General features: G+C 39.0%; 1 protein-coding gene across 1 annotated transcript in view; it reads left to right on the top strand.

Moving 5' to 3' along the window:
- The window catches only part of ENOX1 (ecto-NOX disulfide-thiol exchanger 1), a gene marked incomplete at its 3' end in the record, with an annotated part of 141,719 nt that overhangs the window by 60,973 nt on the left and 66,233 nt on the right, over positions 1-14,513 (top strand). The window contains exon 6 of the mRNA XM_084274476.1: positions 13,452-13,558. Within this exon, the coding sequence (XP_084130602.1) occupies positions 13,452-13,558 (107 nt within the window). The remainder of the gene's footprint in view (positions 1-13,451; positions 13,559-14,513) is intronic.

Below are 14,513 nucleotides of genomic sequence, written 5' to 3'. Positions count from 1 at the left end.
GGTAGAAAGTTACAGTTTTGGCTATCTGGTTTGTTCCTGTAATGTGCTGAATGCTGAACTTAAAAACCCAGAGACAGGTCTGGCTTCAAAACACGAGTTTCACAAGTGCCACAGTCACAGCATTACCTGGAAGAAGAGAGTTTCTGACAGATCAGCCTAGGAGGACAAGGTCAGCAAATAAACAGTCTCAGAGAAAGGTGTTACACTCTGGATTTTATAAGAACAACTTTTATGAGCTTTCCAGATGCTCCACATTGGTTATTTTATAAACATCATAAACATTAGCCATTATTAGCGTTAATGTGTCCTATTAAAATTCACTACAAACTTGCTACGAACAGATGGGAGATGGTTTTTGCTTTACACGTGTATATGCCTAAGATTGCTAAACACAGAGACTGTGAAATGAGCTTCCCTTTTTCAAGAAATTTCCTGTGTTTGAGTTGAGCTGAGGAATGTTTTCCTGTGTCCTTTTCTATTGTTTTCCCACAGTCCTGTAAAGCCTGTTGCAATATGTCCCTTGTTTTATGAAGAAGAATTTGAAAATACTAGATGTTCAGAAGAGGAGTGTGTGGTTGATTAAATTCTGCAGAGTGGCAAAGAACCCACTTCTGCTGTTTTGCAGTAAGGATCCAAAAGTCTAGTGTAATGCTGCAGCTGTGTGGCCATTTGAGATAAATATTACAGTATTTTTAAAATACCATGTGGCATTCCTCTGTCATGAACTAGGTCAGATGTCCAACTCTGAGGTGATCATTCTGGTTCTTCTTTGCAGTCAGCAGAGACAAGTAAACATTTCCAGGGAATGAGTCATCAGACCAACCTCATGGTGCTCTTCCACTGAGATGAATCATCCCTTGGAGATGCCTTTTTTTTCCCTCTCCTGTCCATAGAGGATTTGCAGGAGCCCTAGCTCAGAGCCAGATGTCCACCTCTTTACATGCCTTGTTCAGAGTGGATTAATCCCACTTACTGTATGTAGTCTTGATACAGCAGGACACAGCGTAAGGATAGAACTTGGAGTTAAATTAAAATGGCACCATTGTAGCCGCAAATGTTATGGGGAGTGAAGAAGAAAATACATTAAGAAAATGGGCTTCATGTGCACTCACCTGGAACACACACACTGTCTGTGTAGTTCTCAGTATAAAATACTTTCTTATTAATAAGGATTAGCGTGGCCAGAACATTTCAGTTGATGGCCCAACTACTAAAGAAATACAGGTATTGAAATTTCTGCCTGGAGGTATTTAGAAGATTACCAAGCGGATTACCCCTAAAAATTTGGGTCAAGTGTTCAACATGTGAATTAATTACCTGACCAAGATACTCATGCCAGGATAATCTGTGAAATAATGTGCATTACTGCTGTCACACCGTCATTTTACTGCCCTTGATTTAACTTCCACAAGGAGTCTCAGCCTTGTTACGGTTCTTCTTCAATTATTTAATGGATAAGGAGAGAAAAATGTCCACTTCCATTTTTTCTTAAATTACTTGGTTTTCTAGTTTTGAATCTGTGCATAAAATGTGTATTTCCCCGCATTTTGGGTAGTTGATTTCTAAATTCTTCCTTTTTACTTCCACAGCACAGTTACATGTGACATTTCTCCATGACTTTCCATGCATCTCTGTTTCATCTCCTCCCAAATCACCTTTTCAGCCTAAGGCTTATAGCTATTGATCCTCATGTTTAAGAAAAATTGAAGTCTTAGACACATCCACATAGTGCTGTTTAGACTAGACCAAAGCTGCAGTTCCCTCCTCTGACTTTCTCCTCCATGCACTGCAAACTTCATCTACTTCTTACTGAGGTTTCAGACTTTTTAGTGCAGTCTCCCCTTGACAATATTTTCAAATGCACCTATAGGTGATTGAAGATCCAAAATCATGTATTAAAAAATTAATTTGATATCTCAAGTCAGATACACAAAAGGGTAGAAGCATCCCAGTATGCAAATAAGATTACTTCCTTGTGCATGATGGCCTTCACTTTCATTCTCTCATTGACTTTCAGGGAATTTCAGTACTGATCAGGAAGATCTTTTGGAAAGATATGTTTAAATACCCTGAATGTCAAAGAAGGAACAGAACTCCAGCCTCCTTCCTCCCAAAAGTGCTCTAAATGATGAGGCTGGGTGCTCTGAAAGGTGATACTGACCATACTGACCTGATTCGGAATGATGCCAGCTGAAGGGAGATGTCTCCCTGCCTCCTGCAACACTACACTGAACAGAGATAACAGCTGCATCTGTGGCACAACCCCATCAAGGAGATGTGTATGTGTAGTCTAAAAGCTAGCTAAGCCAAGGGCCTTATACGGATAGCCAAGCGTGAAGTCTTCCCCTGTACTTTGTTGCCTGAGTTTTTAACCCACTAGTTGATTACTGATAATCACCAGGGTCTTACAACTTGCATAAAAGGCCTGAGAGTCAAAATGCGGGTCTGAAGGTGTGGATAGACAGATGGTTCATCCCACAGGGCAAGCTGAAGTATAAACCTACAGAGTCATTGATTCCAGCATAACTAATCATGGATGTCTTTACCTCCTGGTGGATGTGAGGTTGCTGGAAAGGCAAGCCAGTTCCCAGTGACCCTGGGATTCCTTCGTGCATTAGCTGGCATCAGGGAAAAGAGATGTGCTGCAGGTTCTCACCCTACCTTGGCAAGCAGTAATTAGCTCATTGACTCTCAGCAAACAACTTTTGAAAACAGAATATAGACACCACCACCACCACCACCCCCCAAATCACTTAGACATATCTAAGGGTTGCCATCCTGAATTTCATTTGCAACGGCTAAGTGACAACCCTAATCTTGGCATTAGGCTATCCAGTGGCAATCCATGTAGCATGAGAATGAGGGGCGGTGGTTTTAAACTAGAAAAAGATAGACTTAGGTTGGATATGAGGAAAACATTCTTCGATATGAGGGCGGTAATCACTGGAACACGTTGCCCAGAGAGGTAATGGAGGCCCCTGGAGGAATTCAAGGTCAGGCGTGATTGGGCGCTGTGCCACCTGATCTAGTGAAGATGTCCCTGCTTACTGCAGGTGGGTTGAACTAGATGGCCTTTAAACGTCCCTTCCAACCCAATGCATTCTATGATCCTATGATTCTATGATCCCCAACCCACAGTATTCATGGCCAGTAGGTCATCTTGATATTTCCAGGGGACCTTGTGGACAAACTACATACTGACATGTCTTTTTTTCCATTTCAGATACTAAATAGCATGTCATCATAATAAGCAGTAAAAGCAAAACTCTGACAAAATTTAACACAGTTAAAAAGAGATGGGGTGCAATCTTCGGTAGTACTGCTGTAGTATTTGTAAATTGTAAAGTAGATTTTTCCATTAACTAAAAAAAAAATATTTTCATCCTTTTCTTAGTACAGTACTAATTGTGGTCAGGGACCAAAACCTTATACTTTTGGCCACTTACAAAGTTTTATAATACAAGGATTCGTGTCTGTGGTAAAAAATGTCATTATTAATTCTTTCAAAGAAGGAAAGAGACAGCGTGTGAGCGTCTCCTACTTTGCCTGAAGAATGACTTCTGAGAGGGTCAGGAAGAGCACTGTGATTTCCAGTGTACCTTTGCCACAAAAACCACAGTGGTGCAGAGAAAAAGCTATATGTTTGTGAGTAGTATGCCAGCTTTGCAAGGAGCTCTGATCAGAGAGATATGCTATGATGCTCTGTGTCTCACAGCTCCCATATAGGTGCAGTATGGCACTGTGCTGACATGAGTGAGGAGGGAAACAGAGGCCCCTGGAGGTGCTGGAGTATTAGGAACCATCGAAAGCAAGCACATAGCACCATTAGCCAGAATTTTATGCCAACTCTAGCTGCCGTTGCCTGCTTTGATTTTTTGAAAAAGATCTGAAAATCTGAACTGCTTTATCCAGTTTCCATCATTGTGTAGATATTCTTTCCATCTTGGTGTTGAGAGAAACTAGTTTTCACTCCACAGCTCAGTATACAGGATGCCTGCCACTTCTTTCTGCCACTTGTTTTCTTCCCCGCACTCTCGCATTGCGTGCATAGGTGTACATGGGAAGTAAAACCAACAAGATACTTGTCCTGAAACCAAAGAAACACAGAATTAGGAGATTAGGCTGTTTACCTGCTTAGCTTGTTGCTAAGCATCCTTAGCCCTTTTATTTGTGACACAGGATATGAGGCTAGATACAACTTGCAGCTGATTCAGTAGGGCCATCCATTAAGAAAGATCAAAGGGTTGGGGAGGAGACCGTGGTCGTGTCATGTTCTCCTCCTTGGGAAGGTCAGGATTGTCACCTCGAGTTTTCCCTCCCTTCCTATTGAAGGACTTGAATGGCATATTAGAGTACACTGACTTTTTATCAAATACGCAGTAGGCATCTGCTATAAATTCCCCTCTTCCCACCCCTCCCCCCCCCCCCAAAAAAAGAAGAAAAAAAGTTAAATAATTCTGGTGAAAATGCATTCTCAGCAGACTGAATGAAAGTCTCCAATCTTCAGGTTTGTTCATATTCATTCTCTGATCGTTCTGGATATGATTGAATCTGTTTTAACATTATCAGTGCCTTCACAGAGAGAATCTCATTTTTTTTAATATGAAAAAAAGGAAGAAAAAAGTCAAAAATCCTTTTTGAGCTTTCTTCAAGAAAGTATTGGGATCAGTTTTGTTTTTCTCATCACAGGGTCACTTGAAAAGTTGCTCTCTTACTTTAGAATAGGTAGAATTTGCATTGACATGATGGTGATTACCAAAATCATCTTACCTGATTTGCTTTAAATTCAGTACTGCAGTCCTTTCTCCCAATAATCCTTCTACTTTTTAGTGTATTCTCATGGTACTAAAAATGAAGCCAGTTTCATTACAGATATTGAAAGCATGCTGGTTAAAATTCTCGTAGCAGTCAGGCTTTTTATATACATTCATGCTTTTTGAGTATTCTTTGAATTGCTCTGCATTAATAACAACTTTTAAAAGGATTTTCCTGCTCTTTAATTGTCCAGTCTTATAGTCTTTCTTTCGTTTGCCAGTGACTAATTCAAAAATATGAGCTTACTTTATGTGCAATTTTTAGGTCATCATTAAGCTCTTTGTGAAAGAGATTGAGTCATATAATGTGTTTTTACAGTGCAGCCCAGATCTCAGTTGGTGTCATAGAATGCCACTATAATACAAATAAAAACATTAATCATTCATGTCATTAGTTGCCACTATTACTTTCTACCTTGATGTGCTTCTAAAAAAAAAAAATTAAATACAAAATAACCTCCACAATCCATCCAGTCCCTTTTGATTAGCTCATTTAGTTGGTGTGCTCTTTGCTTGCTTCTGTACTGATAATTTGGCCAGTAAAGCTCAGCTGGGTATCTCTGTTCTTTTTTGCTTGTCCTCCCATTTTTTGTCTCATGTACACATGTTCTCAAAACCATTTCTATCCAGGATGCTGTGACAGTGGCAGAGAAAAGAGATGAAAAACTCCATTTCTATTTTACCTTGCATTCTTACAATTCCTCCCCACTTTCTGGCAGTATAATCCTTTGTGGTGGCAACCTGTAGTGTTTCAAATAGATTTTTCCTTTGTGTTTCATTTTCTTTGAATTTCTTCGCTCCTTCCATTGTCTGTAGCCTTCACTACAAGTCAATAGGAATCTTGGTATTGATTTAAGTGTGGGCAGAATTTCAGCAGAAGCTCTTCTCCTGTTGTTTGTAAGATTTTTTTTTAATTAGGCCATTAAATATGCATAGTATTTTATAGCAAAACAAAAGCACTGCCTCCCAAGAGATTTCAGTCTAAGGTCCCATTTTGACAACTCACGCCACTTACCTGGATCCCAGAGCATCACCTAGATGATGAAGCAAGGTTCAAAGCAAAGAAACATGTACTTAAATCACATGGAAATCTGATTTTGAGCTGCCTTGCTGAGTAGAGATGGAGGTAAGGGCCTGATGCTTTCCAGAACGGAACTGTAAATGTTGGAAATGAACAATAAGGGATTAGAGTAAGATGTTGAAGGAAGAAAGGAAAGATGAAGTTTTCACACAAAAAGTTTTCCAAGTTGGTTTGGTATATCATGTGGCCTGCACATCTAAAAATGTCCAGGCTGCTTGTAAGTGAATGAATAAAACTTACAGATATGAACATGAATAACCCCATGAAAATAGACCAGTTAAAACACTAGCCTAGTTTCATGTCAAATCACTGCATTTGCCCCAAATGTTGTAGTTTGTGATGATGACAGAGATGTTCTGGGGGCAGGAAAAGAATTTTGGAAAGGGATAGACTATGTGGGTGGGAAAGATGGACACACACAGAATGAGGGAGAAAAAATATAGAAGGAAGATGAGACTGGAAGCTTTAATCAAAGAGATAAGGGGACAAGTCATGGCAGGCGAGGGAACATAAGGGATGGCAACAAATGGAGAAGCAAATGTTCCCACATAAAATGTGTGAGACAATTTTTTTATTTTGATTACCAGAGGAGGCTATGGCTGTTGAAGCCTCCTCATCCATCTCACTATTCTTTTTCTTCAGAAAAAGAAACCATGTTTGAAACAAACATAGCCCTCCTGATCTCCTAGGAACATTCAACTCTGCATAATCCCTGGACAATTATTACTTGGAGACAGTCCTTTCACTTAACTGGACCTGCCAGAGTTCAGTCACATGTATGATGTTCCTTCATCTTAGAGTTCCCTTAGGGTTCTTATTTTGGACAGCCTTACCAAAAATACTTGTTCCTACTTTTGCTACTTTTAAATCTGAGAAAAAAAAAAAAAAAAAAAAAAAAGGTCTGCCTAACCATAAATAATAATGAGAACAGCTAATTAAATGCAGTGGGTTGGGGATGGTTTATAATCTTGTCAAACTGATGAAGAAAGCAGCATTCACTTAATCTTCCTTTGACTGAGTGAGGTGGGGGTGGGTGAGTGGATTTTTATTTTTTTTACTGGATGTCAACACAAGGTTCATAAAGTCTGTTCTGTAGTATAAGATGGTGGCATTAAAAGAGCAGGTACTGTACATTTGTACCTGCCCTACTGTGTTGTGCTGGCCTGATGTCAGGTTCCTGTTTGTTGAGAAATGACATGGAGGTGAAGTGGTCTTGTTGAGTCCAAGTGATTTATCACATGGCACGGTGCCAGCACTTGCTGTTACACCAAGCTGTCAGTTTCTTCGTTGTAAATTAAACCACGTTTCACAACCTAAAAGATTTTCAAAGCTTATTTTTTAGACAGATTTTCTAGCAATACCTTGCAGGGCTTTCTTTAATCTGTGTTTTTGGGGGGTTTATTTATTTATGGAGTGTTCTTCCATTTCTTGAACTGTTTAATTGTTAATATACGTATCTCAGACAAGTTACTACGCAGGTTTCAGTATAAATCCTGAAAATAAGGCCTTTTCAGTATCCCCATAATGCTGCTTCTTTCCCCCTTCCTCACTGGGTTTCTTAGCTGGAGGAAGAAAGGAAAACAATAGCTGATGACACCGAGGTTCGAGGTTTGTGCAAGACCAAGGATTATAATTTGTGCTGTGGTAGAGGTAGCTTTTATTTTTTATTTCTTCTACATGGAAGAATCTGATTGTTGTACTATGAAAAAAAATATTTCTTCCTGCATTAGGTGTACAACATTCACTAATCCTCTTACTAACCTGAGGAGACTGAGTAGGACCATCCTCTTCAGATGGAAGAGGAATCCACCATCAACACAGACGTGTTTCCTCCTGGTCTCAAACACCATAGGCCAGATCAATGGGAAATGTAGAAATAATGTAATGTAATATAATTTAGGGACAGCACACTTAGACTGGTTTCTCATTCTTTCTAGTGTTCAGATAGGTGACACAGGGTCGATAGGACAGGGAAACATTCTTATTCTTCTGATAAACCTTGTCATGGTGCTCTGCAACACCAGGAGCCCTGAGTCAGGAAGGGAGCAAGGCTGCTTATAAAAGATGACCCCACTGTCTATAGGAGTAAATTAAACTGAGCTAGGGAAGGCTTGTCCATACTGTTCAACCAAGAGTTGCTCTGGGCCAGTTACCATTTTTCTACATGATATGGGTAGTTTAGGGTTTGGTACAGGCCAAGCAGTTTCTCCAAAAACATCTTTTAGGGAGAGAGAAGGGTTGCCTGCTGCAGAGGCACTCAGCACATTGTGCCAGTTGGTTTCAGGGAATGAGAATGGTCCCTGGCTGGTTTTGATCACTAGTACAGATGTACTCATTGGCAATAGGGCAAGTTGAGGGATGGCAGCCTTGCAAGCTGACTTCCCGCACGGCAAAATGATTTGGGATATAAATCACTGGAGTCACTGTTCTCTTGCTCTGTCCAAAAAGGTGGAATCTGGGGATAAAATAGAGAAGTCCCATGGTTTTCTCTTTTATCATGCCCTGTCTTAAGACTATGTCTTAAGGAACCTACAGCTACCCAGATTTCAAGTAGACCAAACAGTAGCCTCCTCTTCTTTGATGGAGCTGCAGCCACAATTCACCTTCTTTTTGATAACCATGGATTTCTTTTCTCATTTTTGTTTATTTGTTTTGATTTTTAAAAGAAATCCACAAAACTAAACGAGGATGCTATTTATATGGGGCAGATGAGTCGTTTTGCATGGCTGTCAAAATCTATGTCTTCTTTAATCTATAATGGCATTTGCTTCTGTATCCAGCTGATGACCAACAGTATGCCTTACTTTAGTCCACATCCATTGCATTATCTGCAGTCTTCTCCAGGGTGACATTTCCAACTTTTATGGTTCCCTCTTCTGCCAGTTGATTTCCATCTCTTCTGCTTCTCCCTCTATGGCACATGCATTGGGTAACAAGCAGGAGCAGCAGCTTTTCAACTGTAAATGTGTGACAGGCAAATTCTTTTCTGGAAGTAAACAGCATCATAACCAAAACACTGAGGCTGGCCCAGATTCGTTAAAAAACTATATATGCTTATTTCATTACTCTGCAATCTGCCTACCGTTTCCCTTATTGATGTCACATGCCATTTGCCGACGTGCAGGTTTAGCCTTGGACTTAATGCTAAGATCTGTTCAGTACGCCACCAAATGCCTTTTGGGACTGTGGCCAGAAATTTTCTCTTTCCTATCCAAAACTGACCTGGGGACTCTTAATTCACTCACTTAAAGCATGTAGCCTTGACTACTGTAATTCCTTGGTTTGCTGGGCTTGGAGCCAAATCGATTGGCAGACTCCCGCTTACTCAGAATTCAGCAACAAGGCTTCTGACCCAAACCATGCCAACTCAGTATCCTCTCTGTGCTGCGAATCTATATTTGAAAAGCATGTTATACATTTACTGTAACAGTTTCCTTTACACTGTAATTTTATGGGTGGAATTTTTCTTTTACCCTGCATGTCAACTGTCGCACTCTTACAGAATTTTTCTGAGCTAAATTGCCATATATTCTACTCTTGCACTTACAGCAATTTAGTGCAAAGCCCTTTTCATCCTGTATCCCTAATTGGTGGAATAGGGAGTGAAATTCTACATGAAATTTGATTATTTTGTCTGTTAGCGAAGACTGTTGTTTTTATTTTAACACATTGTGTTTCAGCTTCTATTGTGTTTCTTTATTTTAGTAAGGCATTGTAAAATGTTTAGTTTCTGGTGTTCTTTGTTACTGCATAGAAGAAGTTAAAAATAATCATGTATACACGGCAGCTGACAATATAATAACCAAAGGAAAAATTGACTACGTCTTGCCTCCTGAACCCAAGGAGAAATTTCATCCTCCACTTAATCATGTATTTAAAATAGCCTGCTTGACAAATATAATGGAGAGTAAAAGTTTTCTCTCTACCTCTTAATTTACAGATGAGGCTATAGTTTGGTTCTCATTTATTTCTCTTCTTCTCTAGTAGCATCATTTTTAAATATCCTATGTCAAGTATTCCCTTGCCCTGGAGATATTCTAGTTTTCCCTTTAATCCAACCTTGTATGCAACTTCTGCAGGCATTGTTCAACGGGTTGTTGTTGTTCTTGTTGGTTTTGCACTTACATTTGTTGACAATACCCTATTCTGGTAGCATAGTTTATGGCAACTGAAACCAAGGTTTAAACTTTCTTTTAATACGTTTACAATGTGCTGGCACCTCTAATAAAGTGTATTGTAATCATACTGCTTTTGTTAAACATTGATGCTTGTATATCACTCCAGGCTTAGTTGTTTGGGTCTTTTTGGTTATTTATAACTCAGCAGAAAAGCAATTAGATAATAATCCTTTTCTGAAACATGCCACATAAATTACCAGACACAGAATAAGTTGTTAGGAAAGATGCAATTATTTACATCCTGTTAAGTTATACTGATAGGAAAGACAATGACGTGGTATGGACCCTTCCAGAACAATGTAATTTTTTAAACTTTAATTTAGTAAGGAAACAGCTTTGCATATGGTCAATGAAAATTTGATATAGCATAGAACTTGCCAACAGATGTTTGACAATGAATATTTCATGTTACTTAATAATTCTACTTACCAGTTACAGTTGACAGTACAGTGCATCCTAGAGTTCAGGGTCCCTTAGAGAGACAGATCTGATCTGTTATTTCATTTTGGAAATTTTGTTCTGGAGGTGAGGAAGTAGTCTGAAAACCATGGTCAGCACCAAGACTGAGAACACCTGTTTCACTCAGATTCTGCAGATATTAGCCCAAAATCTGGGCCCCTCTTTGACCAAATTTTACCCAGACATGGAGGAAAAATGAATTAACTGGAGACTTTCTCAGCTATTATAAACTTTCCTGGCTTCCCCTTAGGGATAAATCTACCATCCTTATGGGCTGTGTGCTGCTGGATCACTTTCTCATATAAATTTGAACCTGCTTAGGTATGGGTTCATTATTTCTTATCTTCTAGTTACCCAGAGAACAGAAGTTATGCCAACTTCAGGCTTCCAGGTCTTTTTGTGGGAGAACAAATGCGTCTTGATGCAACACGAAATAACCTATGAACAACTATGAACTGGCAGGACGGGTTTATATTAGACTGCCATCTCGTAACACATGAATATAGGGTTTAGATGGACTACAAAAAGATGGGAAGCCACTTTCTTATACTGTCAAACCATGGCCTCAGCTGGTCTTCAGCTCTAATGTATTGCTTGGAGACCTTTTATGTTGGGTGTTACCTGTGGGTGTTTGCAACACTTCAGAGCCTCGGTTGTTGTGTATACTGGAATTGCTCTGTGTACATCAACATTTTCTTTTAACAGAGTAGTGGGATGTTGGCCTTTGATATGTACTACTTTAATATTCTCCTCTGCATTTCCCTTTTTCTATTATCCTTAGCTCTCTGTTGCACAGTTGTTCTTTAAATGACTTAATTTTTAGCAGTATCCTACCTCCATTATTTATTTTTTTTTTAATTCCTGGAAGTTAGGTAAGTGAAGGAGATGCTTTTTCTGTTCATTTTGTCTACTGCAGTTATGCAAGAAAAACTCTTTGACATCTTCCTATCTTGTGTTTCCATTGAGGAGAGATTATGAAATGATCAGATAATGACTTTTGATAAATCTTAGCACCTGTTCACAGAATGGAAATTAAACACTTTAAAGTTCAAATGTTTTTCAAAATTCAGATGATCTTATTAATACCTATTAGTGGAAAATGGCAAACCAGCTCTTCCTCATACCTTTGTGAATCTTTTCCACTTGAATTTCCACTTGCAAACTAAAAACAGATTGTTAATTAAGTAAGATTTTCTGAGCACCTGGGTCATCAACACAATGCTAGTAATTAAATTCTAGCCTCAGTTTCTATACACGTAATAATAAAGTGCTTTAGCATTTTCATTCTTTTCAAATTAATTGAATAAATATACAGCATAACTTCCTTGATGCATCCACCCTTCATTCCAAGCAAGTTTTAATAGGCTGAAATTATCACATCTGCTATTAAAACTTGAATAGATCACAAATGGATCAAAGCGTCCTGGTAGTTTTGAGGCACCTTCTTTATTATAAACTGCATATAAGTATTAATTTTAAAAGACTACATTTATTTACCATGTCTTTAGAAGTTAATTAACTAACCCTGATGATTGCAAAGAAAAAGTTCCATATGTGATTCAAAAATGTTATAACCTTCCTGAATCTGAAGAGAGCCTGCAAAAGTAGTAAAACCAAAAGACAATAAAAGAAAGGTGTTCTGAATCAAATGAGTGAGGTTAACTCTCAGATCTAGAGATGAAAGATACATAACTGACTTACTAGGTGAGATCACTGGTTTAGGAAAGAGAGATAGTTACGTATAGTAAGATCCTCGATGTCTGTGAATTGAGGGGAGAAGGAAAGCAGCCACTGATCAACTTGATGAGACACCAGCATTATAGCACTCCTGCCACCATTTCTCAGTGAAAGAGAGGGAGGGAGGTACTGCAATCTGCCGCTTTACAAAACAGCGGATGTTATTTCAGCCCAGAAATCTCAAGAGATAAATAGCCAAGAACCTCGTCAAAGAGTTGAAGCATTTTTCAGTTTGACTTCATAGATCAGTACTGCTGCTCACTCAGGAGCACAGCCCAGGTTGTTTGTAGAAAATCTAGATTTTTGGCGGTCCTTCAGTTATCTGTGCTGGGATCAGGGTAATTTATGTCTTGGCCAAATCATTTTTAGGTGGGTCACTGTTGTGGAAGGACATTGCTTGTAACTGATGCAAAGATAACAAAAAGAATGTTAGGAGTAAAGGTTCTGAATTAGGATGAACAAACAGCTAAAAGCTTCAGGTTCATAATAACCCTAAACATTGACCTCTGGCTCAGAACAAATTCATTAGACTTGAACAAGGGAAGCCCATTTCACATTTATTCTTCATCTTATATGCATAAAAAAGCAACTGTTCATGTATGTAAACATACATAGGCCATGGACAGAGGACAGAACGATCTACCCCAGGTGAGCCTGTTTACATTAAATAGCAGAGAAGCAGCAGCTGCAGCTAGAGCATGCTACAACACTAACGTATGGTTCAGCCCTTCCCTTCTGCTGGCAAATTCCCACTCTCAGGCAGCCACCCTTCAGAGCAGAGCCTGCTTGTCTTTCACGCTTTCATTTGTACAGCCTGCTCATCTGTACACAGCTGCCACTGGGGAACATGTATCATTTCTGTAGTCACACACCTATAGCCACATGTGGGAAGGCAGGTGGCTGTGTGGAGGGTTGCAGCAGGCATCGCTGGGAAAGCAGCTGCATGAGTGGTTTTTGGTACATAGTATAAGTTGTGTAGACTAAAGTTATGGAGTCAGACTTGAAGGGAGACATCTCCAACATTGCTAAAATGTAAGTACAAAAGACACATCATTGGATGGATATTGATGATGTTGTTTCAGTAATGACATCATCCATAGACTCCTAGTGTCTTTGCTTTGCTTCTCTATAGTGATCACAACATAAATTGCTTGTCTTGTTTGACTTCCTTGTTCACCAAAGTTGAGCAGATTGTCGCCGTTTTCAACGCTTCTACCAGACAAAAAGCTTGGGACCATTTCTCGAAAGCCCAGCGAAAGAACATAGACATTTGGCGAAAGCATTCTGAGGTTGGTGATTTTATTATTACTTTCTATCCATCATCTCACAGCTGGATTGACACAGAACGAGTGTGATTGTAGCTGGACATAGTGTATTCAGCAATATTTACGGCTACCGTTTTAGCTGTTAATCAACTGGCCGTTATACAATCTCATCTACAGTATGAATTGCTCCCATTGCTCTCATTATGATAATAGTCATTAAATAACACTAAGACAGAGAGCAATGTGTTTTTATTTTCCATGCAAGATTTGGGAAGTCATTGGAGGATTATGTTTACTATCTAAAATAATGAACTGAAGTAGTGAAATTAGGAAAAATATTTTCAACTGACGATAGAATTAAGAATTATTTCTGGAAAATATCTTTTTAGGAGTCATCGTGATCTGTTTTTAAAAGAAGTATTCTGTAGGACAGAATTTTTTCTTTCTCCTTGTGCCAGCATAGAGTCATTTTAAGATGACTTTGCCTGAAATTAAAAGAGAATTTCTTTCCTAAGTAACGACTTAAGTCCAGAATTATGACATACTCCTTCCCATTTGTTTTATGCTTACCTTTTAAAAAATAGATACATCCCTTGTATTGATTCTAAGTATTATGCTTGCAAAGAAACCAGAACAAATGTGACCATACCACCACACAGAGCTAGCAATGTGGGACCATGCATGTGACTGTCACATGCATGAGCAGAGGAAATGGGATTCTGACTCCCCTTGCTGTGAGTGGCAGCAAAGGAAGCGATAGACCTCATCCTGTGTTTTGGTCATCCAGCTTTCGTTTTTAATTCAGTATATACGCTATGAGCCTGTATTTTAAAAAGTAAGTACCGCTGTCTTCCTTTTCTTTCTTTCTTTCTTCTTTTTTTTTTTAATACGAGCAACTTACATATACTTGGTTTACCTCCATGTAGTATGTTGATTGTTAGTATCACAGTCCTCTAAAAGATTTTTCTCTGTCTCAGAA

This window comes from Gallinula chloropus (assembly GCF_964237585.1).
Source record: "Gallinula chloropus genome assembly, chromosome: 1".
In the NCBI taxonomy this organism is placed as follows: domain Eukaryota; kingdom Metazoa; phylum Chordata; class Aves; order Gruiformes; family Rallidae; genus Gallinula; species Gallinula chloropus.
The sequence above is the reverse complement of the archived record's forward strand: the minus strand, read 5'-3'. Positions and strand labels throughout refer to the sequence as shown.